The following is a 27,910-nucleotide window of genomic DNA, read 5'->3' on the forward strand; positions in this document are numbered from 1 at the left end:
GTAGATACAAGAGACTAAATGGGCAGCTTCTGTCCAGAGGTGAGATGGGAAGGCAGAGAGGGTTAGGAGCTGGCTGAGTGGACATGGGGAATCGGGTAGAAAGGAGGAGTGTGCTGTCACAGTATGGGGAGAGCAGTTAGGGTCACATAACAATGTATGTACAAATTTTTGCATGGGGCAGGGGAAGACCCCATGTGCTATTCACCAAAGTAGGAGGTAGAACAGAAACTCTAAAAACAACATTAGACCAATTGACTGGATAGACCTACAAAGCCATGACCCTAAACCGTTAAACCAAGAAATCTAATCCTATGAGGTGTTTACCTGTATCTAAGTAGTATCAACCAGTGGCATTGCTTCTTAATAGCACTTAAATGGTACTTGGGAGTCCATAGGACCTGGGGAACAGAGGAAGGGAAGACTATAAAATGGGCTCCACTGAACCCCTGGCCATATAGCACATGCAGTGGATTCTGGTGAGTGGGCAAAGGATAATTACCAAACCTCAGAGAGCTGGGGCAGCTGGTGAAGTTGGGCTCCCCATTCCAATCCCCTCAGAGGCCTGCCCAAGCACGGTAGGGGCAGCCCACTGCAAGCACACCAGGCACTCCTCAAAACCCCCCAGAACTGCTACTCCAGCTTTATGCTAGAAAAGTGCGTGTCTCTCCTAGGCCCCTGAGCAATGATAGGCTCTGGAGGAGTGCCTGCTAGTCAGGAGCTGCCCTCTATGGTGCCAAGCAAACTGTAAGAGAAATCACCACATCCTCAGAAAGGAAGTTGGTTCTGGTTCCATGTCAGGGACCTAAGATAGGACTCGGCCCATTAAGTCACCTTAGGGTACCTTTATTGCTTCCCCCTCCCCAGATGGTGTGGTGTTATTATGGCACCTTTTAACCCTTTCCAGCCTGGTGGCTCTTGCCCTCAAGTTCACATTCCATCCTGATCATTTCTCCCAGTCACACTTCAGAAGGTCCCAGCCCAGAGCTAGGGGCACAGAAGCACACTGCTATCAGCCCCTGTAGGAATTAACACTTGTCCCCAGTGACTTGGTGTTCATCAAATCTTTCCAGGCCTCAGTTTACCAGCTACACAAGTAGTCACTTCTGAGCCCTCAGATGAGCCCATCTGCACCAATGGCTTGGGTTAAATTTAAAGCACACTTTGTTGGGATCACACATTTGTTTGAAAAGATGTTATCAAGGGGGAAAAAGTAAGATGTATGTGTAACTCATTTTTTTTTTTTAAAGCAAACTGTATAGATGATGTTGGGAGTCCCCAGGTGGTACAAACAGTTAATGTGCTCAGCTACTAACCAAAAAGTCCACCCAGAGATGCCTCAGAAGAAAGGCCTGGTGCTACTTCCAAACAATCAGCCATTGAAAACCCTATGAAGCACAGTTCTACTCCAACACACATGAGGTTGCCATAAGTCCCAGTCAACTTGATGGCAACTGGTTTTTTATAGATGATGTTTGGATCTCACTGACCATAAAAACGTACTCACTGTTCTGTGAAAAAATTCAGTCTAATAGTCCTTTAAATAGCAGGCTCTCCTGGTGAAGTAAAAATAAGACTTAGCTTTCAAAACTTCAATTTAGGCACATTTCAGGAACCACCCTTTAGGTACAATGATGCATGCTTGTGTTTACCTGACACAGACCGAGTCTGGCCTGTTTTTTTTATTATTGCTCTAGTAATGGGCTGAGTCAGGTACACGTGCACAGGTAGGAACACTCAGAGGAAGACCAGCAGTTTGGTAAATCTGAGCAGAGCTACCATCTGGGAAAGGTGACCCAGAGGTCTCCAGAGCCTCCTGGGGCACCTAAGAAGAGGCAAGCTAGAGCCAGGCTGATGTGAAATGGGGCAACTGGAACCAGAGGGACAAGAACAGTGGCAATAATAACAATAACAACTTATGTTTACTGAACACTCACTATGTCCCAGACATGTTACACGCAAGATATCATTTAATCCTCCTCCTAGCACTTGGCTGCTAACATAAGGTTGAAGGTTTGAGTCCACCCAGAGGCACCTTGGAAGAAAGGCCTGGTAATCTACTTCTGAAAGATCACAGCCATTGAAAACCCTATCGAGCACAGTTCTATGCTGACACACATGGGGTCACCCCGAGTCGAATAGACTCCACGGCAACGGTGAAATATCCCCATAAGGTTGATGATATGGTTTCCTCCATTTATGGGGCAGTGGTTGAGGTTTGTAGGGGTAAATAAGCAGACTACACAGATCCTGTTGGTAGAACTGACTCGAATTCAGGTCTTTGTGATTCCAGAGTTGGACCCCTGTCTACCACCCTCTGCTGTGCAGGGCTAGCTAGACCCAGGGTCACCCTGCAGCAATCTGTGCCAACAAAGTCACGAGAGAAAATAATAGACGATGCCAGTGGAGGGGAGGGGCTGCCAAGAAAGAAAAGCAAAGCAGGATGTGAACTAAGTATCCTCAGGGGTTGAGAGCAAAGAGGATTTTAGTGGCCATGCAGGGGAGAGAGAGGGGAGTCTTGACACTTGATCTGAACACCAACAGCAGAGGCCCAGAGGGCTACTGGGGCCATGGGGGCAGCTCTGATGAGTGGAATAAGCTGGATTTGGAGCAACAGACAGCCCTGAGAACAGTACCTGCTATCAGGTTGTTGTTATTATTAGGTGTCATCCTAACCACCCCATGTGACAGAGTAGAACTGCCCCATAGGGTTTTCTAGGCTGTAACGCCAAGTCTTTCTCCCGCAGAGCTGCTGGGTGAGTTCAAACCACCAACCTTTTGGTTAGCAGCCGAGTGCTTAACTGTTGTGCCACCAGGCTCCTTGCTATCGGGTAGGCACTGAATAAAGGTGAATTGAATAAGTCCCAGCTCCACCACTTAACTGCAAGTCACTTTACCATTCTGAGCCTCAGTTCCTGTATTTGTCAGATGAGAATAACAACACTCCCTTCACACACTGATGGGGAGGAGAAAGCATATTGGCTTAACAAAGTCCTCTGTAAGTTGTCAGGCAGAGAGGGACATGAAATCAGACGTGATGTGCTGTCGGGTGACGAACTGGACAGGGATGTAGAAACAGCAGCTGCGCTGTAGGGTAGTTTCCAAAGTCACTGTGGACTGGATTGGAGGAAGCACAACAGAGGTGAAGAAAGGTTTATTTTCAGCCAAATCTGTGATTCTGGAAAAGGCAGAATCTCCTGCTTACTGCAGCTGCCTTGACAGCCCTCTCTGACAGGGAGGCAAAGAGAAAGCCAGGCACCGCCCCTGCCCGGCAGGCACACACACAGGCAACACGCCTCTCTGCCCTGCACCCTTCTCACGCACAGGCCCAGGGAGGCTGCTTCTTGCAGGCCCAGGAGAACCCTCTTTGGGTGGGAACCCTTCTGCACCCCACCCTTCGCCTGGCAACCTTCCCTGCAGATACTATCTCTGCCATCCCAGCTGCTGGCAAGCACCAGCTGTGAGACGTCTAAGGGAGTTGGTATGAGCAAGAGGGCTCTGGAAATGTGGAAAAGTACTGAATAAATGTCAAAGAGGGGCTCTGGGTAACATTCGGTCATGTCTCACAATCAAGGGCTCTTGCTCTCTCTTCTCTCTCTCTTTTTCTCTCTCTCTCTCTGTGTCTCTCAGAAGTAACCTGGTAGGTGGAAAGTCAGACAGGCCTGTTTTACATCTGAGCTCCACCTCAAGCAAGTTACTTAACCTCTCTGAGCTGTAGTTTCCCCAGCTGTGCAATGGGAATAATAGTGCTTACCTCACCAGACTGTCGTAAGGATTAAGTTAATTAATATCAAATAAGATATAAGCTATGTAAACTATCTGGCAGATCACATCAACCTCAGTTTGAATCTTGGCTGTAAGCAAGGCACCTAACCTCTCCGAGCCTCAGTTTCCTCATCTGTAAAATAGGAATAAAATTCACTCCTCTGAGTTGTTGTAAGGTTTAAGTGGCATACTGCATATAAAGTGCTCAGCCCAGTGCCTGTTACAAATTGCCATTTAGCAACTCATAGAGACCTCATGTGTGTTACAGTAGAACTGTGCTCAAGGGTTTTCAATAGCTAGCTTTTTTGGAAGCAGACCACCAGGCCTTTCTTCTGAGGTGCCTCTGGATGGACTTGAACCTTCAACCTTTTGGTTAGCGGCTGAATGCATTAACCATTTGCACCACCCAGGGACTCCTGTTCTAAACGAGGGGCTCAATAAATGGTACTGACTTTTCCTGTTGTTGTACGTGGCCAAACCCAGCTTCCCCGACAGGGAAGGTCTGGACGCATTTTTAGTCTCACTAGTGTCTGCATCAACCAAAGGCAACAAACTCACTGAAATCTCCAAAGAAAACCCATCTTCTCATCCCTGCAGAATTAGGGAGAGTATCCAGACATCTTCTCCTCCCTCCCTGCGTCCTCACTGCTCTCCACCCCACACTTGGGCCCAGAAGAGAATTCTGGCTCCAGTCTCCATCCAGAATAATCCACTGGCTGGTACCAGTGCTAGGAGCCTGCATGAGCTAACCCCAGACTCAGTCCCCAGAGGAGGCTTTTTGTTGGTGTTTGGGGCTGTCTGATACACCCAGGGACGGATTACCCAATAAGCAAGGTACGCACAGGCTTATTTGTGCTTACTTACTAATCCGTAGTGCACAATTTCACTTGTTTTTGAAAAACAGTGAAATTGTACACTACGGATTAGTAAGTAAACACAAGTAAGTCCATGTGTATCTTGCTTACTATAAGCCTGTGTGTAACTTGCTTACTGGTTAATCTGCCCCTGGAAACACCAACATATACTAGGGACAGGCTTCCGGAGAGCCCAGGCAGCTGCTCCCATTCCTGCCTGCTCCTCACTTTCCTGCTCTCAACACCTGATACTGGGGCTACTTTCCAGGACACAAACAGGAAACAGTTGACACCTGAGCCCCAGGCCAAGGAGCCAAACACGGCTGGCACAGGAGGATAAATTCCCACCTCTCCAGAAGCAAATACACGTACCAACCGCGTCCCCACATAAACTTGGAGAGGGTGGTGGGGATGAGACTGGGAGCTGATGGATCCCAGAAAGAAATTACTTTTCTAGTAACATCTCAGCCCATCTAAAATGGGGCAAGCTCAGCTAAACAGCCACATAGGGAGTGGAGAGGAAGAGAAAAAATAGTGCTTCTTATTTGTCAGAAGGTAATGGGAACTAATATTTATTGGTTGATTACTATGTGCCAGGGACTGTTCTAAATACTCTATATCTCTTAACTACATTAATCTTTACAACATCCTAGGAAGTAGATACTACTATTGTTCTCACCTTCAGATGAGGAATCTGAGGCACAGAGCAGTTAACCAATACTGAACTGGCAATCTGGTTCAACCACTACATCCCACTGCCTCCTCCCAAGACAAGCAGGGAAGTGGAGTGCTGAAACCAAGAAGCGAGGATTCAGGCAGGCCCAGCTTTACAGCCAGACTTCTCTACTCATTAATGCCGTGATCGTGGGAAAATTCCTTAACCTCTCAGTGCCTCAGTTTCTTATCTGTAGAATGGGAATAACAACAACTACACACAGGGTTGCTCTAAGTATTCAATGAAATGATGTATATAAGCCATTGTGTACTCCGTGCCTGCCACACAGTTAGGGTTGCATGAACTGTATGATTATTATATCATTTCAGCTACAGTGGGGAAATGGCTTTGGAGAAGGGAGTCATTGAATCTCACCAATTATCTCCTCCTTGAAATTGCTGCTCCATCCCTACCTTGTCAGTTTATTCTCTGCTGAGGCAGTAATAGTTTACACATCCTTTATTCTGACATCTTTTAGGAACTCTTCAGACCTGTCTCCCTCATTGGATAGCAAGTAGGTCCTCTGAGGGCAGAGCTGTGTGTATTATTTCTACGGTGCCTCTTTCCAGTGCTGGGAGAAACCTCCGTTTTCCATTGCCTTGTACTTCTATGTGGAAGGACTCATCTAGAATAACACCTTGCTCTCCACCCCATGGTAGAAGTGACTTATCTGCTTGTTGGGTCCAGGTCAGTTGTTCTCTGGGGGGGTAACAGCTATCCTAGTAGATGCTTTCTAAAATCTGTGGGGGTGGTTTTGCTGACTGTCTCAATAATTAGGGGGCTCTATTTTTGTTTACTGGAGTCCCTGGGTGGTGCAACGGTTAACACACTCAGCTGCTAACAGAAACTTGGAGGTTTGAGTCCACCCAGAGGCACCTCGGAAGAAAGTCCTTGGCAAAAGACTTTCGAAAAAACAGTCACTGAAAACCCTGTGGAAGACAGTTCTACTCTGACACACAGGGGGGCACCATGAGTTGGAATCGACTTCATGGCAACTGGTATTTTATTTGCATTTACTGGGCAGAAGAGGTATTCTAGACATCCTGCAATGTACAAGACAGTACCAAACAAGAAAGACTTGTTCATGGCCAGTATGACTTTCATATGACCTTCAAATGTCCCATCAGACATTCGTATAGGTGAAAGCCTGCCTATAATCACCTGAGCATAGAACCCAATTTCATATTTTATGCAAACACAAAGTACTTTTTGTACACTTTTAATATTCACTGACTTTTTCCAAGGGTGCCATTTTCTGTGTAAATTAAGGGAAAATTATATTTTATTTTGTTTGGAGATTTACCAAAAGTCTTTTATATTTTGGAAAATTATGGCTTTTGAGCTGCTGATACAGTATACCATTATCAGTCTGTGTTTGTGTCTTCTGCATTCATATTGATAAAAGCATCCTACTATCTAATGATCTAATGCCTAGGGGAGTGTGCCCAAGCATTTATATTTATCTTACCGTAAAGTATTTTTCTTTCTCCTTTTTATTCATATTAGAGCATTTTACTGATTTTTATTTATATTTTCAACAAATTTTATTTTAGGACATTAAAGGGGCTTTACAGAATCCTAATAATAAGAGACACTGGGTCTGATAAGGCAGAGAACCGAAGGGTTAGAAGGAAGTGGGGTGGGAGGGCTTGGCCCCCGTCTGAGAGGGCTCTTCAGACCTGTTGGTGAGGAACAGACTTTTAGGTTTGCTCTCTGCCAGCTCTACCTGGGGCTGGTAGGTGTGTTTGATTCTGGAGTGAGGGCTTAGAAAGCCCACTGTGACCATACATCAAAACCACATCTCCAATACTGCTCTGTCAGGCTCCAGTATGTTTTTCAACTGGGTTGGCACCATAGAGGGGAAGAAAAAGGATGCTATATACTGATACCCTAAAGTCCAACCCTACTGCTTAGAATTCCATGAACCATCTGTCACTTTGTCATACTCTGGTAGCTTGCATGTTGCTGTGATGCTGGAAGCTATGCCACTGGTATTTCAAATACCAGCAGGGTCACCCATGGTGGACAGGTTTCAGCAGAGCTTCCAGACTAAGACAAACTAGGAAGAACGGACTTGCAATCTACTTCTGAAAACCAGCCAATGAAAACCCTATGGATCACAACAGCATTTTGTACAATATAGTGCTGGAAGATGAGCCCCCTAGGTTGGAAGGCACTCAAAATACACAGTGTATGCAACAATATACTGGTGCATACCAATGATTGTGAAGATGGCACAGGACTGGACAACATTTCGTGCTGTTGTACGTGGGATTGCTATGAGGTGGAACCAACTAGATGGCAACTAAGCTTAGGATTAAGCAAAACGTGGTTCACCAGCCCCTCAGGTTCTTCTCTCTCCTAGCCTGACCGTCTACGCTCAATCCTGCCTCCGCCTGGAGGTACAGAACCAGAAGCTGAATCCTGCTACTTTTAGTAAAAATTAGCAGCAGAGGGAAACAATCCTTGGGGAACAAGATCGTCTTGCCATCCTTAATTCTCCTGCTCTGAGGTTTTCACAGGGAGGCCTCAGTTTCCCCACCTGCTTATTGGACCACAACCCTGAGGCTCTATTTGCCTGCTGAGACTCACGAACCAGCCCCATCCTGTCCACCATGATTACAGGGCTCTCCTTCTCCTCCACAGTCTCAGCTGCATTTGCTTCCCCACCAGGCTGGGAGCTCCCATGGGGCAGAGACCATCTTTTACTCCTCTCTGAAAACCTGGTGGTGTAGTGATTAAGAGCTACAGCTGCTAACCAAAAGGCGGGCAGTTCGAATCTACCAGGTGCTCCTTGGAAACTCTATGGGGCAATTCTACTCTGTCCTATAGGATCACTATGAGTTGGAATCAACTCAATGGCAACGGGTTTGGTTTGGTTCTTTTCTGACTTGTCAACACCCAATTTATGGAACAAATCAGTCAAATGCACCCACTTAATTCCCTCCTTGCCCTCTGGAGCTCAGCTGCACCAGTTCCTGCTCCTCTGAGGCTGTTCCTGGTGGTGCCGGGGGCTAACTCTGCTGTCATCCACAGGCCTCATGTGCCAGCTTGAGACTGTGGTCGTGCCTCCCCTGTGTCTCCCTCATGGGCCTCCCTGGAGAAACCTCTCCATCATTCTGGATCTGCAGACACCTTTCCTTAGACTGAATTGTGTTGATTTTAGAGAAGATGCCCCATTGAGGCAATTAAATACCACAAATCAAAGCATACCAGGGGCAACCAGACAATCATGGTAGTTGCTCTGTCATGTTTGAGAAAACAATGAAGGAAAGTCCCATGTGGTTAAAAACTAAATGCTATACTGGGGCAACTGCTCTGGACTAGCTGGCATGGGGTGGGGGTGGGGGTGGGGGGGAATCCAGAGAGAGGCACAGGTGTAAGTGAGCTGAGAACACTGCCCAAGCTGACTGAGAGGAAACCCAGGCCACAGATTCTCAGCTTTGGGGGCAGGAAGCTTAGGGCCAAGGACATCTGCCAACTTGCTTCAGACTCTCCTCTGGCCTCACAGAAATTTTAGGAGGTCTTCTAGAAAAACAACATTCAACAACATACACGGAAACGCTGTTCTCCTCTATCTTGGTGGAAAACCATGGCCCTGGATGATGGGGGATCCAGAAGTCACCAGGACAGGCCAGTGTGAGGCTACCCAAGTGCGCACCTATTATTGTGGACTCTACAAGCCCCTTTAAGGCAATTCCACCTCTCAATGTTCTTCCAGTTAGCTGTTGTTCCAAAGAGCAGGAAATGGAAGTAGATAAACTCCATGACCAGGAGAGCTATCCTCTGGGCTCCTGAACTCACTGGCAAGGCACTCACCCCTCCCTCTCCCTCAGAGGAGCCCTCCATCTCTTGTAGGCTAAGCCCTCCATTGGATCCTCTCCCTATCCAGGTTCTCTTTTCTTTTCTTTTTTTATTGTACTTTAGATGACTGTTTATAGAACAAACTAGGTTCTTATTAAACAGTTAGTACACATATTGTTTTATGACATTGGTTAACAAACCCACAACATGTCAACACTCTCCCTTCTTGACCTTGGGTTCCCTATTACCAGCTTTCCTGTCCCTTCCTGCCTTCTAGTCCTTGCCCCTGGGCTGGTGTGCCCCTTTAGTCTCGTTTTGTTTTATGGCCCTGTCTAATCTTTGGCTAAGGGTGAACCTCGGGAATGACTTCATTACTGAGTTAAAATGGGGTCCCCCTACTCTTGGGGTTTCTGCAGTCTCTGTCAGACCAGTAAGTCTGGTCTTTTTTTGTGAGTTAGAATTTTGTTCTACGTTTTTCTCCAGCTCTGTCCGGGACCCTCTATTGTGACCCCTGTCAGAGCAGTCAGCGGTGGTAGCTGGGCACCATCTAGTTGTGCTGGACTCAATCTGGTGGGAGCTGTGGTAGTTGTGGTCCATTAGTCCTTTGGACTAATCTTTCCCTTGTGCCTTTAGTTTTCTTCATTCTCCCTTGCTCCCAAAGGGGTGAGACTAGTGGAGTATCTTAGATGGCCACTCACAGGCTTTTAAGACCCCAGACGCTATTCACCAAGGTAGAATGTAGAACATTTTCTTTATAAACTATGTTATGCCAATTGAGCTAGATGTTCCCCAAGATCCAGGTTCTCTTTTCTTTCTCCTATATTGCATCTCCTATCTCTCTCCAGATGCATAACCCACTTAAGTCTCCCTCATTCCAAAAAGCCTTCTCTTCATACTGTCTCCACTTTAGGCCAACACCTCCACCCCCTTATTGCTATACTCCCTGAAGGTGGAATTCTTCAGTCCTTGTCTCCATCATTTCCTTAACTCCTACTTACCCCTCAGTCCAGCATCTACTCTCACTATCGATACTATAGACACTACAATAAGGCCATCACTGTTCACCTCACTACCAAAGCCATTAGTGTGCTCTTAAGCTTTGGGCTCTATAATCTCTCTGCATGCTTTGACACTGTCGGCTATCCCCAACCTCATGGAAACCTCTCCTTCGTGGGCATGGTTCTCCTTTTGTCTGCTTGATCATTCCTTTTTAGTCTCATCTTTGGGTGCCCACTCCTTGGCCTGTCTCTTAAATGTCCCTTTTCCTCTGGGTTCTATCCTTGGTCCTCTTCTCACTCCACGTACCCTCCCTGGGTGATCTCCCACCCCGCCTGTGATGGTTAAGATTTTGTGTCAACTTGGCTGGGCCATGATTCTCAGTGTTTTGGCAGTCGTATTATGTTGTGATCACTTCCCTGTTGAGATTTGATATGTGATCACCCCCATGATGGCATCTGCTGTGAGCAGCCAGTCAGTTGAAAGGGAGTTTTCTTGGGTGTGTGGCCTGCATCGAATATAAGCAGACATTCTGGCAGGGCTCAGGGGCTTTTTGTTTGCACCAGATCCTGCAGCTGGCTCCTTTTCTTCTGACCTCCAGTTTTTGGGACTTGAGCTAGCTGCTTACCTGCGGTCTTGCCTGCCAATCTTGGGATTCATCAATCTTCACAGCCTGTGAGCAACAGCCCTGCTCTCTGACCTGCCAATCTCGGGTTCACTAGCCCCTGTGGCTACATGATTCAGGAGAAGCCTCTATCCTGACCCACGGACTTGGGATGTTCCAGCCTCTACAACCGCGTAAGGCATTTCCTTGATATAAATCTCTCTATATATATTGATACGCTTTACTGGTTTTGTTTCTCTAGAGAACCCAGCCTAAAAAATATTTCAGTTAACACTGAGTCAATGGTGATTCCCCAACATCCATCTTCAGGCCTGACTTGTCTCCTGGGCTCCAGGTCCAAATTTCTCACCACAATTTAGACACCTAAAGCTCTTTATCTGCCCTTCTTCCTCCTCTCACTATCTGGACAAGTTTGCTCCACCTCCTGTCTTCTTGATCTCTGGTGGTAGCCCCACTGATGCTCAGCATCCCAAGCTAGAAATCTCAGAATCATGCTTGACTCGTTTCTCCTTTGCTGTCTATGTCCAACCTGTTGCCAAAATTCTCCTGAACTTATCTCAGAAATATTTCTCAAATCTGGGTCTCTCCATGCCTACTAACATAGTAATAATAATAGCAAACATTTTTATAGTGCAAATGTTTATAGACACTTATAGATATGGCTCAACATGGAAACTTCCTGATCAATCAACGTTCCTTGCTAATGCAATGCTAGCACTGAAGTTTACCAGGTGCCTGGCTGTAACTCCCAGTTGTCCACTTGTCGTATATATATATATATATATATATATGTATACATTTAACCCTCACGACTTGTGAGATAGGGACCATTATTCTCTCCATTTTATAGATGAAAAAACTGAGGCACAGAGAGGTTGAAGAACTTGCCTAAAGTCATATAGCCAGGAAGTGCCAAAGTGAGGATTCAAACCCAGGCAGTCTGGCTCTATGTTTGTGTGCTTAACCTTTTTGCTATAGTCCCTCTCCTTAGCATTGCCTACTTTTTCCTACCACAACAGCATTCTGTTGGGTCTTTCTTGCATCAGTTCTTCATTCACCCTCCCTTCCCTTCTCACCCACACCCCCCTCCAATGCTCTCCCATTAAATGAAACTAATCATGTTTGAAAACACCCAGTGGCTCCCTACTGCCCAGAGGATAAAATCCAAATTTCTTTCCTGGGTATTCAAAGAACTTCATAATCCAACTGGACCCACAGTTCTAGCCTCATCTTCTACCATCTCATCCCATGCTGATTTTCTCACCATTTCCCCAAAGCTATGTACTTTTTAAATGGTGAGTCTTCAGTCTCACTGTCTCCTATGCCCAGAATATTCTTGCCACCCCTCTTTGCCAATCAAACCCCTACTCTTTCCTGTCACCTACCTCAGATACCATCTCTTCTGTGATATCCTCAGGCAGTATCTCAGAGCTCAGCACCCTTAACATCTCTTACAGAATTCCCTGAGTAGCATATTTATCTTACAAATGACCTCCCATCTACCTACCATGTAAGAAGGGTTAAATATTTGAGGAATTAATGGATGGCCCCAAATCTGGACTACTGGGTCCTTCTGTCTCTACCCCTAATTGCTAATAATTCCTTTCACTTGGTAACACAAGATCCCAAAGCCTGGAATGATTCCATGTGGCATGCTTCCCCTTACTCTCTATAGCTCAGGGACATTTTCTTCCCCATTTCTCTTCAAAGAAAAAATGAGAGGAGAGTGGAAGTCAGTAAGTTCAACTACCCAGTCAGAATATGGGAGGAGAAAAATGATAGAGCCATAAAATCCAGATTGTAAAGGACCTTCGAGCCCATCTCACCCAAACTGCAGCTTCATGAGGAAACTGGAGCCCAGAAAGGAGAAGAGGTTTGTTCAAGGGCGGCAGCTAGGGAGGGGTAGAAACAGTATCAGAACGCAGGTCCTCTGAGTCCTTACTCAGGTTTCTGGGCCCATCCTGTTGCCGCTAAGCTCTTCTAAGGGATGGGTGTCCCTGCTTCTGGAACCCTGTCTTTCCTGTAATTACCCTCCAAACAGGCTCAGGCTGTCTTCCTGGGACCAGAAAGTTAACAGGCTCAACATGGAAACTTTCTAATGAGCCAATGTCTCTTGCTAATGCAACTCCAGCACTTCAGTTCACCCAGCACCTGGCTGTAACTCCCAGCTGCACCAACTGACTTGGGGCCTTCTAACCAGAGCTTCACCAAATGCAGTAGCTCTTGCTTTGAGCTCCTGTGTCTGCCAACCCCTTTTCTGTATCAGCTACAGAGGCTGCTCCTACACAATTACTCTTTCTTCCCCTCCCTACTCCCTGTGCCTCCCATTTCCTCCCAGTTAGTCATGGTGAGGTCACCCTCAGCCTCTGGCTCCCAGGCTTCTTCCTAAGGCTGGTGTGTATATACACGGAGAGGGGAGTCGAGAGAGTGCAGAGGAGGAGGAGGATGCTGCAAGGCTCCATGGTAAAAAATGGGCTCTGGAGTCAAAGAGACATGGGTTTAAATCCCAGCTCTACCACCTGACCAATTGTGTGAATTTGGGCAAGTTACTTAATCTTTCAAAGCCTTTGTCGAAAAAGGCGGGGCTGCCTGGGAGACAGTTTCCTCACCTGCAAAATGGGGATGCTAACGATTACCTCATTGGTTCGTTGTTATTGTTGTTAGGTGCCGTCGAGTCGCTTCTGACTTATAGCGACACCATGTACAACAGAAGGAAACACTGCTTGGCCCTCGCCATCCTCATGATCGTTGTTATGCTTGAGCCTATTGTTTCGGCCACTGTGTCAATCCATCTCATTGAGGGTCTTCTTCTTTTTCACTGACCCGCTGCCTTACCAAGGATGATGTCCTCTCCAGGGACTGATCCCTCCTGATAACATGAGGGAGGATGAGACGTAGTCTCGCCATTGTTGCTTCTAAGGAGTGTTCTGGATGTACTTCTTCCAAGACAGATTTGTTCATTCTTTTGGCAGTCCATGGTATAGTCAATGTTCTTCACCAACACCACAATTCAAAGGGATCAAATCTTCTTTGGTCTTCCTTATTCGTCATCTAGCTTTCCCATGTATATGAGGCAATTGAAAACACCATGGCTTGGGTTAGGTGCACCGTAGTCTTCAAGGCGACATCTTTGCTTTGTAGTAAGAATTAAATGAGATAGAGTGCCAAAAGCAACTTGCACAGGGCTCAGCGAATGTTCATTTACTTCCCTTGAAAGTGGGGAAAAGTGAAAAGTGGGACCATGACTAGAATCCCTGGGTGGTGCAAACAATTAACGTGCTCTGTTGCTAACCAAAAGTTTGGAGGTTTGAGTCCACCCAGAGGTGCCACAAAGAAAGGCCTGGCAATCTACTTCCAAAAACTCAGCCATTGAAAACTCCATGGAGCACAGTTCTATTCTGACACATGTGGAATCAACTCCACGGTAAGTAGCTGGACTGTCAGTGCAGTGGCCTGAAGCGTCTTGGGTGCCCACCTGTGGCCTAGTGGGTGCTGGTGTGAATGGGAGTGTGTGGGAGTTGGTGTCTGGTGGCATCTGAGTGACAGAAACAGAGGGGGAGGGGAGGAGACTTAGGGACAGGTGCTCTAGTCTGGGTGTGTTTGTGAGCAGCATAAGTGCACAAGTGTGTAAATGAGTGTGACTCGGCTGAGCATCTCTTCCTCCAAAATTCCCCCCTCTTTAAAAGAACGACTTGTCATGTTTACTCCTGTCAGTACTGAAAAATCCAAAATCCCCTCCTAAGGGATGGAGGGAACGACCCACCCCATGGGGCTCATCCATGGGAAACAAACTCAAGTGAGGCCCACTCCTGGCAGAAGCCAGGATATGTTCTTCACGCTGATGAAGAAATCATGTCCCCAGATGTGTTCAGAGGGTCAGGGGCCTCCCTGCAGGCTGCCTGGGGTGGAGGGGCTGCCACCAGCCTTACCCCCAGTGTGAGGGTTTCTCAAGCTGAGCTCTGACAGATTACAGAGACGGCCAAAGCCACCTTGCCTGTGCGGAGGCTACCTCCTTTCTAGGCTGGTGTGGCCATATCTATGCATCTTGGCCAATGGCCGGGGCAGTGAGAGGTGGACCCTGGGCCAGGGGATCATGAGTCCCCAGGGCAGAAAGCACAGGGCACAGGCCACATCCCAATCTGCTTAAGACTCTCCTTTGGGATTGCAGAATCTTTAGGGATATCCTCCTGCCCTTGAGGCAAAACCAGCCAAATTGTCTCTTAGATAAGATCTGTCTCCTTTAAGGTCCTTGAGTGAGAAGCTGAATCCAGTCTCCCTGCTTTGGCAGCTATTCCAGTGTTTAATCAACCTCACTGGCTGGAAGTCCTTTCTCATAGCTAACCTAGACCTCTCTTTAATTGAAGCCTATCTCCAATTTAGGTCTTGAGAGGAGAGGGAGAATAGTTGGCCTTTAACAGTCTAGCTAACTTCCCAGCCTCTTTGATGAGCAAAATTGCAGAATTTTCCTGCCTAAGAGATTCTGGCATAGGATTCAAGGGTATTCCTCTCTCTGACTGTGAAGGGAGTACCCAGAGCTAGCAGCCTTTTAGGAACTATTAGTAGTGACTTCAAATCATTCCACAGATAGAGGAGGAAAAGAATGTGTGTCTGTGTTTGATCTCCAGCCCCACCTCATACTTCTGTCTAAACCTGAACTCAGAATATCAGAGTGGGAAGGAACTCTAGAGATTACACAGTGCATCCCACATTAGAACTGTCTTCTCTCCCTGCTTGCTGTTTCCCTCTCTACCCCACTTTTCTCTGCTTGACAAACTCCTACTCACCCTTCAGAGCTAGACACAATAGCACCTCCTCTATGAAGTCTGCCCTGAGCCCCCAGGCAAAATTAACTATTTCCATTTCTGTTTGACGCCATGCTTTTTACACATCTCTAGTAAGGCATGAATGATCTGTATTATAATTAGTTACCTAAAGGTCTCTCTCCCCTACTAGACTGTGAGTTCCTCCACGGCAAGGACCATGTCTTCATTTTCTTTGAATTCCCATACCTGGCATAGTGTAAATACCCCCTCCCCCCGCACACGCAAACTCACCACACACACACACAAACTTAAGGAATAAATTAATTTTTGGCTGAGAATATTCAGGCTCCTGAAAATTAAGTGACTTGACCAAGGTAATACAGCTAATGAGTGGCAGAAAAGGGACCAGAACCAAAGGGGCTAACTTTGTATCTAATTCTCTGCCTCACTCTGGGGCCTCCCATTATTGCTTGTGTTCAGAGGGTCGGGGCCTCCCTGCAGGCTGCCCAGGGCAGAGAGGCTGCCACCAGGCTCGCCCCCAGTGCAAGGGTTTATTGCCTGTCTACAGCTTAGACTTTCTCCTCCCAATAAACTCACCCATTCCCACCATCTGCTTCTGACATCATACCTTGTCTGAGCCCCCCTCCCCCAGTCTTCCGATTAGCTCTAATCTCAAGGGTAAAGTCCTCACCCTCTGCTTCATGCATCCACCTCCATCCATTCTTTCCAACACCACCTTCCCCCACCCAAAGCCTTCCCTGACAATCTCTAAGCCCACCCAACTTGGTTGTCTTTCAAAGCAACAAGTTTGTGTCTACACTGTCCCCCTGAGCCTGGTTACATACTCATTGGTGAGCTCTTTTTGTTTTACTTGTTCCCTATCTTCTTCCTTTAAATTGGGAGTTCCCTGAGGAAACATGGGCATTTCACCCTTTGTTCCCCACCCCCCCCCAAAAAAAAAAAACCAAACCTGTTGCTGTCAAGTCAATTCCGACTCCTAGCGACCCTGTAGGGGCTCCATAAATTCATCTACACACAGTTGATCCATGCAAACAGACTCAGAAAACTCAGGCTAAGCTTTGACAGGAAAAGAGCTATTGTCTTCAATTTTTGGACCACATCTGACATGGCATGCAGTAAATCCTAAACAGATGCTCTGTTTTTCAGTACTCTTTTGAGGGAATCCTGAAGAGGATATTCCAACATTGGATCATGGGTTGGGGTAGGGGTATGGACTCAGGGTCCTTTAAAGACTTCTTCCAATTCCAAAAGACAGGAATCTATGAATAAGCACCCTCCAACTTTACTTTATCTTCTTTGTATTCCCCACATTTGACATAGTATAGACGACCCCCTTAAATTTATGGAATAAAGGTTTTCTTCTGACCCAAGTACTTACCTGTCTGTTGAAATCTAGGCCATTTCGATTATTTCCTGGAAGAGATGAAACAAGAAAATATTAGTTGTCAGCAGGCCTTGAAGATGCCAAAGGTTCATGGAAAACTAGGATGTTGGGAGGAGCATATCTTTATTTTTAAAAAGAATACCCGCTTCCTCTGTGGCCAGGATTCTCCTGTTGACTCTGTTTCCTAGAAAAGTCGTTGGAAAGTCTCCTCCAGGAAGGCAGATAACCAGGGAAAGTGTTGTCCATGAGGGAAGACCGACTTTTCCAGAGAATTTGCCATACCAGAGTGTTGTGTTGCACATTTTTGTTCCTATGCTACACCCACTCCAATGGCAGCTGTTACACACCCTTCATGGATGAGTGAGAAGAGACCAGCCGTGGATCCTATGGGAATCACTCTAAGGCAAGACACCCTCCCTGACATCCCAGCCCTCCAAGTATAATGACACCTAAATCATGTTAAGTAGACAAGTGTCTGTCCGGATTTTTTTCCTTCCAATTTTTATTTCTTGTTCTGTTCATTTTTGTCCTTTTTCAATAAATGGTGGGCTGAAAAACTAAACTTGTGCTTAACAGAGAAAAGTTGTTGGTACAGAAACAGTATAAAGTAGCACAATAAACACTCTGCTGGCAAGCAAACATAATTAGTGTTTGTATATTTTATGGTCTTTTTTATGTTTGTCTTTCCTTGTAGATATATATCACTCTGTAGAATTTTTTACTCTGATGTTTTCAGTGAGTATCACAAATATTTCTCTTATGCTATTAAGAACTCTTTGTAAACATCATTTTTAATGGCTACATAATATTCCATTATATGGATATACCATGATTTGCTTTAATATATACCTATTGTTGGGGAATTGTTTCAACACTTTGTTATAATAAATTTTCTAATTCATATAGCTCTCCAGGGCAGGAGCTTCCACCCAACCTTCCTTTAGGCCCCATGGATTGTTGGCTGTATAACAGCAAGGAATATGACTATTTATTAGATACTGTATACTTAGAGTGCTTAGCATATAAGAGGAGCTTAAGATATATAGATTGACACAGCTATGGAGGCTTCCTAGACATATCCAAACAACTCATGGGATTGGTTTACTGGGTCAGAAGGCTGGGGATCATAGTTTAAGGGACAACTTAGTCAACTGACATAACATAATTAACAAAGATAATGTTCTACATCCTAGTTAGGTGAGTAGTGTCCGGGGTCTTAAAAGCTTGTGAGCAGCCGTCTAAGATACAACTATTGGTCTCTACTTATTGGAAGCAAAAGAGAATAAAGGAAATCAAAGGCTGAAAGAAGAAACTAGTCAATGGGACTAATAACCCACATGAACCACAGCCTCTTCTGAGACCAGAAGAACTAGATGATGCCCGGTGTCTTAGTTATCTAGTGCTGCTATCACAGAAATACTGCAAGCAGATGGCTTTAACAAAGAGAAATTTATTATCTTGCAGCCTAGTAGGCTAGAAGTCCAAATTCAGGGTGCCAGCTCCAGGTGAAGCCTTTTTCTCTCTGTTGGCTCTGGGGGAAGGTCCTTGTCATCAACCATCCCTGGTTGAGGAGCTTCTCAGCCCAGGAACCCCAGGTTCAAAGGATGCGCTCTGCTCCTGTCACTACTTTCTTGGTGGTATGAGGTCCCCCAACTCCCTGCTCACTTCTCTCTTTTATATCTCAAAGAGATTGACTTTAGATACAACCTAATCTTGTAGATTGAGTCCTGCCTCATTAGCATAACTGCCATTAATCCCACCTCATTAACATTATAGAGGTAGGATTTACAACACATAGGAAAATCATACCAGATGACAAAATGGTGGACAATCACACAATACTGGGAACCATGGACTAGCCAAGCTGACACACATTTTGGGGGGACACAATTCAATCCATAACATCCGGCTACCTTTATCAACCGTTCTGACCAGGGACACAATAGAAGATCCCAGACAGAATGGAAGAAAAATGTAGAACAAAACTCAAATTCCTAAAAAAGGCCAGACCTACTGGACTGATAGAGACTAGAGGAACCCCTGAGACTATCGCCCTAAGGTACCCTTTGAACTTGGAATTGAACCTATTTTTGCAGGTCACCATTCAGCCAAATAATAGATTGGCTTATAAAATAAACAAGATCACCCATGCATACTGTGCTCCCTGGAACAATTAACTATATGAGACCAAACGGTCAACATTTACCCAAAAGCAAAGATGAGAAAGCAAGGAGGGAAAGGGAAGCTAGATCAATGGAAACAGAACAAACAGAATGGAAATAATGAGAATGCTGACACACTGTAAAAATTATAACCAACAGCGCGGAACAATTTGTATAAAAATTGTTAATAGGGAACATAATTTGCTGTGTAAATTTGCATGTAAAATACAATAAAATATTATTTAAAAAAAAAGAATGAGTGCTAGGGAGGAGCTAATCCTGTAGGAGGAAGAGAGTGGAAAAGGAGGAAGAGCCACTAAGGAGCAGGAAAAGGAAGGCCCAATTTAGCCTAAGCAAATGCTACTTCCTCGGTAACTCCATCAAACCTCATTCCCCTACCCCTATCCCAGGAGATTAAAAAAAATGAATAAATGAACAAGTGAATGAACCCAGAACTCTCATAGTCAAAAAAATAATTCTGCTTTTCATCCGATCTTCAATAGCTTTGGAATAAAGTCCACATTTCTTAGCCTGACAGAGAATTCCCCAAATGGCCTGGTTTCTGCCTACCTTTCCTGCTTTGTCTTCTACCACTTACCTCACTCCCTCCCAGTTACCCACAAGCTCCAGACACACAGAATACTCACTGCTCTCCAAACACCCCATGCCTCTACACTCTGTCCCTTTCACAGGGTTGTTCCTTTCCCGTCTGGAATCTGGCGACTCTCCCTACCCATCACGCAGATGGGTCACTTCTTATTTGCCTGCCTGTGTCTCTCTCCACAAGTCTGTGAGACAGCAGGACAGTGACATTCATTTTTGTGTCCTCAGTGGCTACCACACTTCCTAGCGCATAGCAGAGGCTCAAGAAACATCAGCTAACGAATGGGATCTAAGAGAACCTCTGAGGCTTTAACTGAAGCTCCTTTTCCTTTGCTCTGTTCTAAACAACAACAGGCAAACATAGCTCTTTCTGTGTGGCTGTGAGGCGTCTCGGAGAGCAACTGGGCCAGCAAGATGAGAGCAGAGGGGAAAGGGCTACGGGATCCCAGGAAAAAGCAGTATAGTGAGTCACAAAGTGATCTCTGAGTAGAAGCCTGATTTTGAGTTCGGCTAGAAAAGATACGTAAAAGCTGTGCAGGGCTCTAAAGATCAGAAGAGCTCATAGACGAGAATAGCTGTGTGTAAGGGCTTGAACTTAATGGTAAAATTGCTTTTATCTTTTAAAAAACTTCTTTTGAATGAAGAACACCAACGATACAAGGAAAGTATTAGCCCAAGAGACAGACAAGGCTGCATAAACCAGAGACTGCATCATCCTGAGACCAGAAGAACTAGATGGTGCCTGGCTACCACCAATGACCGCCCTGACAGGGAACACAACAGAGAGTCCCTGATGGAGCAGGAGAAAAGTGGGGTGCAAAACTCAAATTCTAGTAAAAACACCAGACTTAATGGTCTGACCGAGACTGGAGGAACCAAACAAATCATGGCCCCCAGACTCTCTGTCAACCCAGAACTAAAACCATTCCCGAGACCAACTCTTCAGACAAAGATTAGACTGAACTATAGGACATAAAATGATACTCATGAAGAGTGTGCTTCTTAGCTTAAGTGGATACATGAGACTAAATGGGCAGCGCCTGTCCGGAGGTGAGATGAAAAGGCAGAGAGGGTCAGGAGCTGGTTGAATGGACACAGGAAATCAGGGGTAGAAAGGAGAAGCATGCTGTCACAGTACAGGGAGAGCAATTAGGGTCACATAACAATGTATGTATAAATTTTTGTATGAGAGACTAACTTGAATTGTAAACTTTCACTTAAAGTACAATTAAAAATAAAATAAAATTAAAATTAAAAACTCCTTTCATGACATTGTAAGGTTGTAAAATTGGTCGAATAAAGAGTCATTTTAAAAGATTTGACAAAAAAGCAAATTCAGCCAACAAATATTTATTTATCACATTCTATGTTCCAGAACGAACAAATCTGTCTTGGAAGAAGTACAACCAGAATGTTCCTTGGAAGCAAGGATGGTGAGACTATGTCTCATATACTTTGGACATGTTGTCAGGAGGAATCAATCCCTGGAGAATGACATTATGCTTGGTAAAGTAGAGGGTCATCATAAAAGAGAAGGACCCTCAATGAGATGGATTGACACAGTGGCTGCAACATTGGGCTTAAGCATAACAATGATTGCAAGGATGGTGCAGGACCAGGCAACGTTTCATTCTGTTGTACATGGGGTTGCTGTGAGTCAGAATTGACTTGACAGCACCTAACAACAACAGCAACATGCTCCAGGCAGGAGTCCCTGGATAATGCAAACAGTTAAAGCACTCAGCTGCTAACCGAAAGGTTGGAGGTAACGAGTTTACCCAGAGGTGCCACGAAGAAAGGCCTGGTGTTCTACTTCTGAAAAATCAGCCATTGAAAAACATATGGACTTCACATTTCCCAGTCTCAGAACTTACTATACAACCATGGTAGTCAAAATGGCCTGGTATTGGTACAATGACAGACACATAGACCAATGGAACAGAATTGAGAACCCAGAAGTAAATCCATCCAGCTGTGGACAGCTGATCTTTGACAAAGGGTGAAAGTCCATTAATAAACAGTGCTGGCAAAACTAAATATCCATTTGCAAAAAAAAGAAACAGGATCCATACCTCACACTATACACAAACTAACTAAAAATGGATCAAAGACGTAAAAGTTAAGCCTAAAACTATAAAGTTCCTGGAAGATAACATATGAACAAAGCTAGGGGTCTTTAATTTATGATATAAATACACTATCAAACATAACTAAAAATGCACAAACAGAAGATAAACTAGATAACTGGGACCTCCTAAAACTTAAATACTTATGCTCATCAAAAGACTTTACCAAAAGAGTAAAAAGAGAACCTACAGACTGGGAAAATTTTTTTTGGCAATAGCAGTATCTGTCAAGGGTCTAATCTCTAAAATATAAAGAAAATTTCAACACCTCAACAACAAAAAGACAAACAATCCAACCAAAAAATGGAAAAAGGACATGAACAGACATTTCACCAAAGAAGACATTCAGACGGCTAACAAACACATGAAGAGATGCTGCCAATCGTTAGCCATTAAAACTAAAAACCAAACTCGTTGCCATGGAGTTGATTCCGATTCATAGGGACCCTATAGGACAGAGTAGAACTGCCCCATAGGGTTTCCAAGGAGTGGCTGGTGGATTCGAACTGCCGAACTTTTGGTTAGCAGCCAAGCTCTTAACCACTTCATCAGCAGGGCTCCTTATTAGCCATTAGAAAGATGCAAATCAAAACTACAATAAGGTACCATCTCACCCTTGCAAAACTGGCACTGATCAAAAAAAACCAGAAAGCAACAAATGCTAGTGAGGTGGTGGGGAGATTGGAACTGTTATACACTGCCAGTGGGATTGTAACATGGTACAGCCACTTTGGAAAACAGCATGGCGCTTCCTCAAAAAACTAGGAATAGAAATACTGTATGATCCAGCAATTCCACTCCTAGGTATATATCCTCGATAAATAACGGCAGTGATGTGAATAGACATATGCACACCCATATTCATTGCAGCATTATTCACAGTAGCAAAAAGTTGGAAACAACCTAAGTGTCCAGCAATGGATGAACTGATAAACAGAATACAGTGGAATACTAGGCAACAATAGAGAATAATGATGAGTCTGCAGAACGTCTTATAACATGGATGAATCTGGAGGACATTATGCTGAGTGAAATAAGTCAATCACAAGAAGACAAACATTGTATGATACCACTTTTATAAAAAGTCAAGAATAGGTTTACGCACAGAAAGCAATATTCTTTTTTTTTAAAATTGTGCTTTAGCTGAAGGTTTACAGAGGAAATTAGTTTTTCATTAAACAAGTAATACACATACTGTTTTGTGACATTGCTCACCAACCCCACGGTGTGTCAACACTCTCCCCTTCTCGACCTTGGGTTCCCCATTTCCATTCTTCCAGCTTTCCCGTTCCCTTCTGCCTTCTTGTCCTTGCCCCTGGGCTGGCGTGCCCATTTAGTTTCATATACGTGGTTGAACTACATGTATTATTGTTTCTTTTATAGGCCTGTCTAACCTTTGGCTGAAGGGTAAACCTCAGGAGTGACTTCAGTACTGAATTTAAAAGGCATCCGGGGGCCATACTCTCAGGGTTTCTCCAGTCTGTGTCAGACCAGTAAGTCTGGTATTTTTTTTTTTTTTTTTTTTGTTTTGCATTTTTCTCCAGCTCTGTCCAGGACCCTCTATTGTGATCCCTGTCAGAGCAGTCAGTGGTGGTAGCCAGGCACCATCTAGTTGTGCTGGACTCAATCTGGTAGAGGCTGTGGTAGTTGTGGCCCATTAGTCCTTTGGACTAATCTTTCCCTTGTGTCTTTGGTTTTCTTCATTCTCCCTTGCTCCAGATGGGGTGGGACCAGTAGAGTATCTTAGATGGCCACACACAAGCTTTTAAGACCCCAGACACTATTCACCAAAGTAGGATATAGAACATTTTCTTTATAAACTATGTTATGCCAATTGAGCTAGATGTCCCCTGTGACCATGATCCCCAGCCCAGTAACTCGGTCCCTCAGGGAGTTTGGATGTGTCTATGAAGCTTCCATGATTTTGCCTTGGTCAAGTTGTGCTGACTTCCCCAGTATTATGTACGGTCTTACCCTGCACCAAAGTTACTACTTATCTATTGTCTACTTAGTGTTTTTCCCTCCCTAACCCTCCCCTCCCTCGTAGCCATCAAAAATTATTTCTTTTTGTGAGTAAACCTTTTCATGAGTTTTTATAATAGTGGTCTTATACAGTATTTGTCCTTTTGTGATTGATTTATTTCACTCAGCATAATACCATCCAGATTCATCCATGTTGTGAGATGTTTTGCAGATTGATTGCTGTTCTTCATCATTGCATAGTACTCCATGGTGTGTATGTACCAGCGTTTGTTTATCCATTCATCTGTTGATAGGCATCTAGGTTGTTTCCATCTTTTTGCTATTGTGAACAATGCTGCCATGAACATAGGTGTGCATATGTCTATTTGTGTGATGGCTTTTATTTCTGTAGGATATAATCCTAGGAATGGGATTGCTGGATCATATAGTATTTCTAATTCTAGCTTTTTAAGGAAGTTCCATTATCATTTCCAAGATGGTTGTACTATTTTGCATTCCCACCAGCAGTGTATAAGAGTTCCAATCGCCCTGCAGCCTCTCCAACATTTATTATTTTCCGTTTTTTTGATTCATGCCCATAATGTTGGGGTGAAATGGTACCTCATTGTAGTTTTGATTTGCATTTCTGTAATGGCTAGTGATTGTGAGCATTTCCTCGTGTGTCTGTTAGCTGCCTGAATGTCTTCTTTGGTGAAGTGTCTGTTCCTTTGCCCATTTTTTAATTGGATTATTTGTCTTTTTGTTGTAGAGGTGTTGGATTTTCCTACAGATCTTAGAGATTAGGCCTTTGTCAGATATGTCTTAGATAAAAATTTTTTCCCAGTCTGTAGGTTGTTTTTTTACTCTTTTGGTGAAAACTTTTGATGAGCATAAGCATTTAATTTTTAGAAGATCCTAGTTATCTAGCTTATCTTCTAGTGTTTGTGTATTGTCAATTATGGTTTGTATCCTATTTATGCTGTATATTAGGGCCCCTAGCATTGACCCTATTTTTACTTCCCTGACTTTATAGGTTTTGGTTTTATATTTAGGTCTTTGATCCGTTTTGAATTAGTTTTTGTGTATGGTGGATGTATGAGTTGTGTTTCATTTTTTTTTTTTTTACAGATGGACATCCAGTTTTCCAGCAACATTTGTTAAAAAGACTGTCTTTTCCCCATTTAATGGATTTTGGGCCTTTGTCAAAGATCAGGTGACTGTATGTGGATGAATATACATCTGGTTTCTTGATTCTGTTCCATTGGTGGATGTATTCGTCGTACCAGTACCAGGCTGCTTTGACTACCATAGCTGTATAGTAGGTTCCGAGGTCAGGTATTGCAAGGCCTCTTCCTTTGTTCTTCTTCACTAATGCTTTACTTATCTGGGGCCTCTTTCCTTTCCATATAAAGTTAATGACTAGTTTTTCTATCTCATTAAAGAATGCTCTTGGTATTTGGATTGGGATTGCATTGTATTTGTAGATTGCTTTGGGTAGAATGGAAATTTTCACAATGTTGAGTCTAACTGTCCAAGAACATGGTATGTTTTTCCATTTATGTAAGTCGCTTTTGGTTTCAAGCAGTAGCATTTTGTAGTTTTCCTCGTATAGGTCTTTTACATTCCTGGTCAGATTTATTCCTAAATATTACTTTTTTACGGGCTATTATAAATGGGTATTGCTTTTCGGATTTCCTTTTTGTAGTTCTGTTTATTGGTGTATGGGAATTCAATTGATCTTTGTATGTTTATCTTGTATCCTGCTACTCTGCTGAATTTTTGTATTAGTTACAGTAGTTTCCTTGTGGAGTCTTTTGGGTTTTCTATGTATAATATCATATTGTCCATGAATAGGGATAGTTTTACTTCTTCCTTTCTAATCTGGATGCCCTTTATTTCTTTTTCTTGCCTTATTGCTCTAGCTAGGACTTGGAGCACAACGTTAAATAGGAGTGGTGATAAAGGGCATCCTTGTCTTGTTACTGTTCTCAGAGGGAATGCTTTCAGCCTCTCTCCATTGAGAGTGATGTTGGCTGTTGGTTTTATATAGATGTCTTTTATTATGTTGAGGAATTTCCCTTCTATTCCTATTTTATTGAGAGTTTTAATCAGGAATGGGTGTTGGACTTTATCGAATGCCTTTTCTGCATCGCTTGAGATGATCATGTTTCTTTTTTTTTTATTTATGTGGTGGACTATGTTGATTGATTTTCTAATGTTGAACCATCTTTGCATCCCTGGTATGAATCATACTTAGTTGTGGTGTATTGTTTTTTTAACACGATGCTGAATTCTATTAGCTAGAATTTGGTGAGAATGTTTACATCTATATTCATGAGAGATATTGGTCTGTAATTTTCTTTTTTGTGGTGTCTTTGCCTGATTTTGGTATCAGGGTTAGAAAGCAACATTCTTTGATGATTACCAGGGATGGGGGTGGGGGGAAGGATCACTTACTAGATAATAGGCGTTAATTCTGGTGAAGGGAAAAGCAATACACAATATGGGGGAAGTCAGCACAACATGACCAAGGTAAATGAAGACACTGAGGTATGAAAGAATTAAGGACAACTACAGTAAATGCTACAACATATACAATTCTGCAACAACAGTACATATAGATATGTATGCTATATAGGTGTGGGAGGGCATATGGGCATACATGCACATGAATATATATTCATATATATAATAGACCACATGGGGGCACAGTTATGGAAACTTCTTAGACATATCCTATCACCTCGTGGAACCGAGTTACTGGGCTTTATGGCTAAGGACCATAGTGTCAGGGGACATCTAGGTCAACTGGCATAACACAGTTCATAAAGATAATGTTCTACATCCTAGTTGGGTGAGTAGCATCTGGGGTCTTAAAAGCTTGTGAGTGACCATCTAAGATACAACTATTGGTCTCTTCCTGCCTGGAGCAAAAGAGAGTGAAAGAAACCAAAGACTCAAGGAAGTAATTAGTCCATAGGACTAATGGCCCACACAAACCACAGCCTCCTCTAGCCTGAGACCAGAAGAACTAGATGGTGCCTGGCTACCACTACTGATAGCTCCAACCAGGTACAAAACAGAAGGTTCCAGTTAAAATGGGAGAAAAATGTAGAACAAAACTCAGATTCATAAAAAAAGACCAGACTTACTGGACTGATAGTGTCTTAGTCATCTAGTGCTGCTATAACAGAAATACCGCAAGTGGATGGTTTTAACAAAGAGAAGTTTATTTCCTTACAGTAAAGTAGGCTAAAAGTCCAAATTCAGGGTGTCAGCTCCAGGAGAAGTCTTTCTCTCTGTCTGCCTTCTCATCAATGTTCCCCTGGATTAGGAGCCTCTCTGCGCGGCGACCCCGGGTCCAAGGGACACGCTTTGCTCCTGGCACTGCTTTCTTGGTGGTATGAGGTCCCCCTGTCTCTCTGCTCACTTCTCTCTTTTATATATCAAGAGATTGCTTCAGGACACAATCCAATCTTGTAGACTGAGCCCTGCCTTACTAACACAACTGCTACCCATCCTCCCTCATTAACATCATAGAGGCAGGATTTACAACATTTAGGAAAATAACACAACACCAGGAATCATGGCCCAGCCAAATACAGAAACATATTTTTTGGGGGGGATATAATTCAGTCTATGACAGATAGAGACTGGAAGAACCCCCGAGACTAAGATACCCTTTTAACCTGGAACTGAAGCCACTCCTGGAAGTCACCTTTCAGCCAAATAATAGATTGACCTATAAAATAAACAGTAACACCCGTCAGGCTGTGCTCCTTCAAACAGTCAACTATACAAGACCAAACGGGCAACATTTGCCAAAAAGCAAAGATGAGAAGGCAAGGAGGGGCAGGGAAACTGGAGGGATGGAAACAGGGAAGGCAGGGTGGAAATGGGAAGAGTGCTGACACATTGTGGGGATAGCAACCAGTGTCATGGAATAATTTGTCTATAAACTGTTGAATGGGAAACTAATTTGCTGTGTAATCTTTCACCTAAAACACAATAAAATGTTCAAAAAAAGAAAGTAAAGAAAACCCCATGGCGCACAATTCTACTCTGACCCAAATGGGGTTGCCATGAGTTGGAGTTGACTCAACAGCAAGTGGTATGTTCCAGGCACTGTTCTA

The 27,910-nt window shown here is 44.1% G+C and overlaps 1 protein-coding gene across 1 annotated transcript in view; it reads right to left on the minus strand.

Annotated features, from left to right (window-relative positions):
* The window catches only part of LOC101358345 (POU domain, class 2, transcription factor 3), a 143,444-nt gene that overhangs the window by 49,054 nt on the left and 66,480 nt on the right, over positions 1 to 27,910 (minus strand). The window contains exon 5 of the mRNA XM_012558190.2: positions 16,919 to 16,953. Coding sequence (XP_012413644.2) covers positions 16,919 to 16,953 — 35 coding nt within the window. The remainder of the gene's footprint in view (positions 1 to 16,918; positions 16,954 to 27,910) is intronic.

Source organism: Trichechus manatus, unplaced genomic scaffold (assembly GCF_000243295.1).
Source record: "Trichechus manatus latirostris isolate Lorelei unplaced genomic scaffold, TriManLat1.0 scaffold00143, whole genome shotgun sequence".
In the NCBI taxonomy this organism is placed as follows: Eukaryota; Metazoa; Chordata; class Mammalia; order Sirenia; family Trichechidae; genus Trichechus; species Trichechus manatus.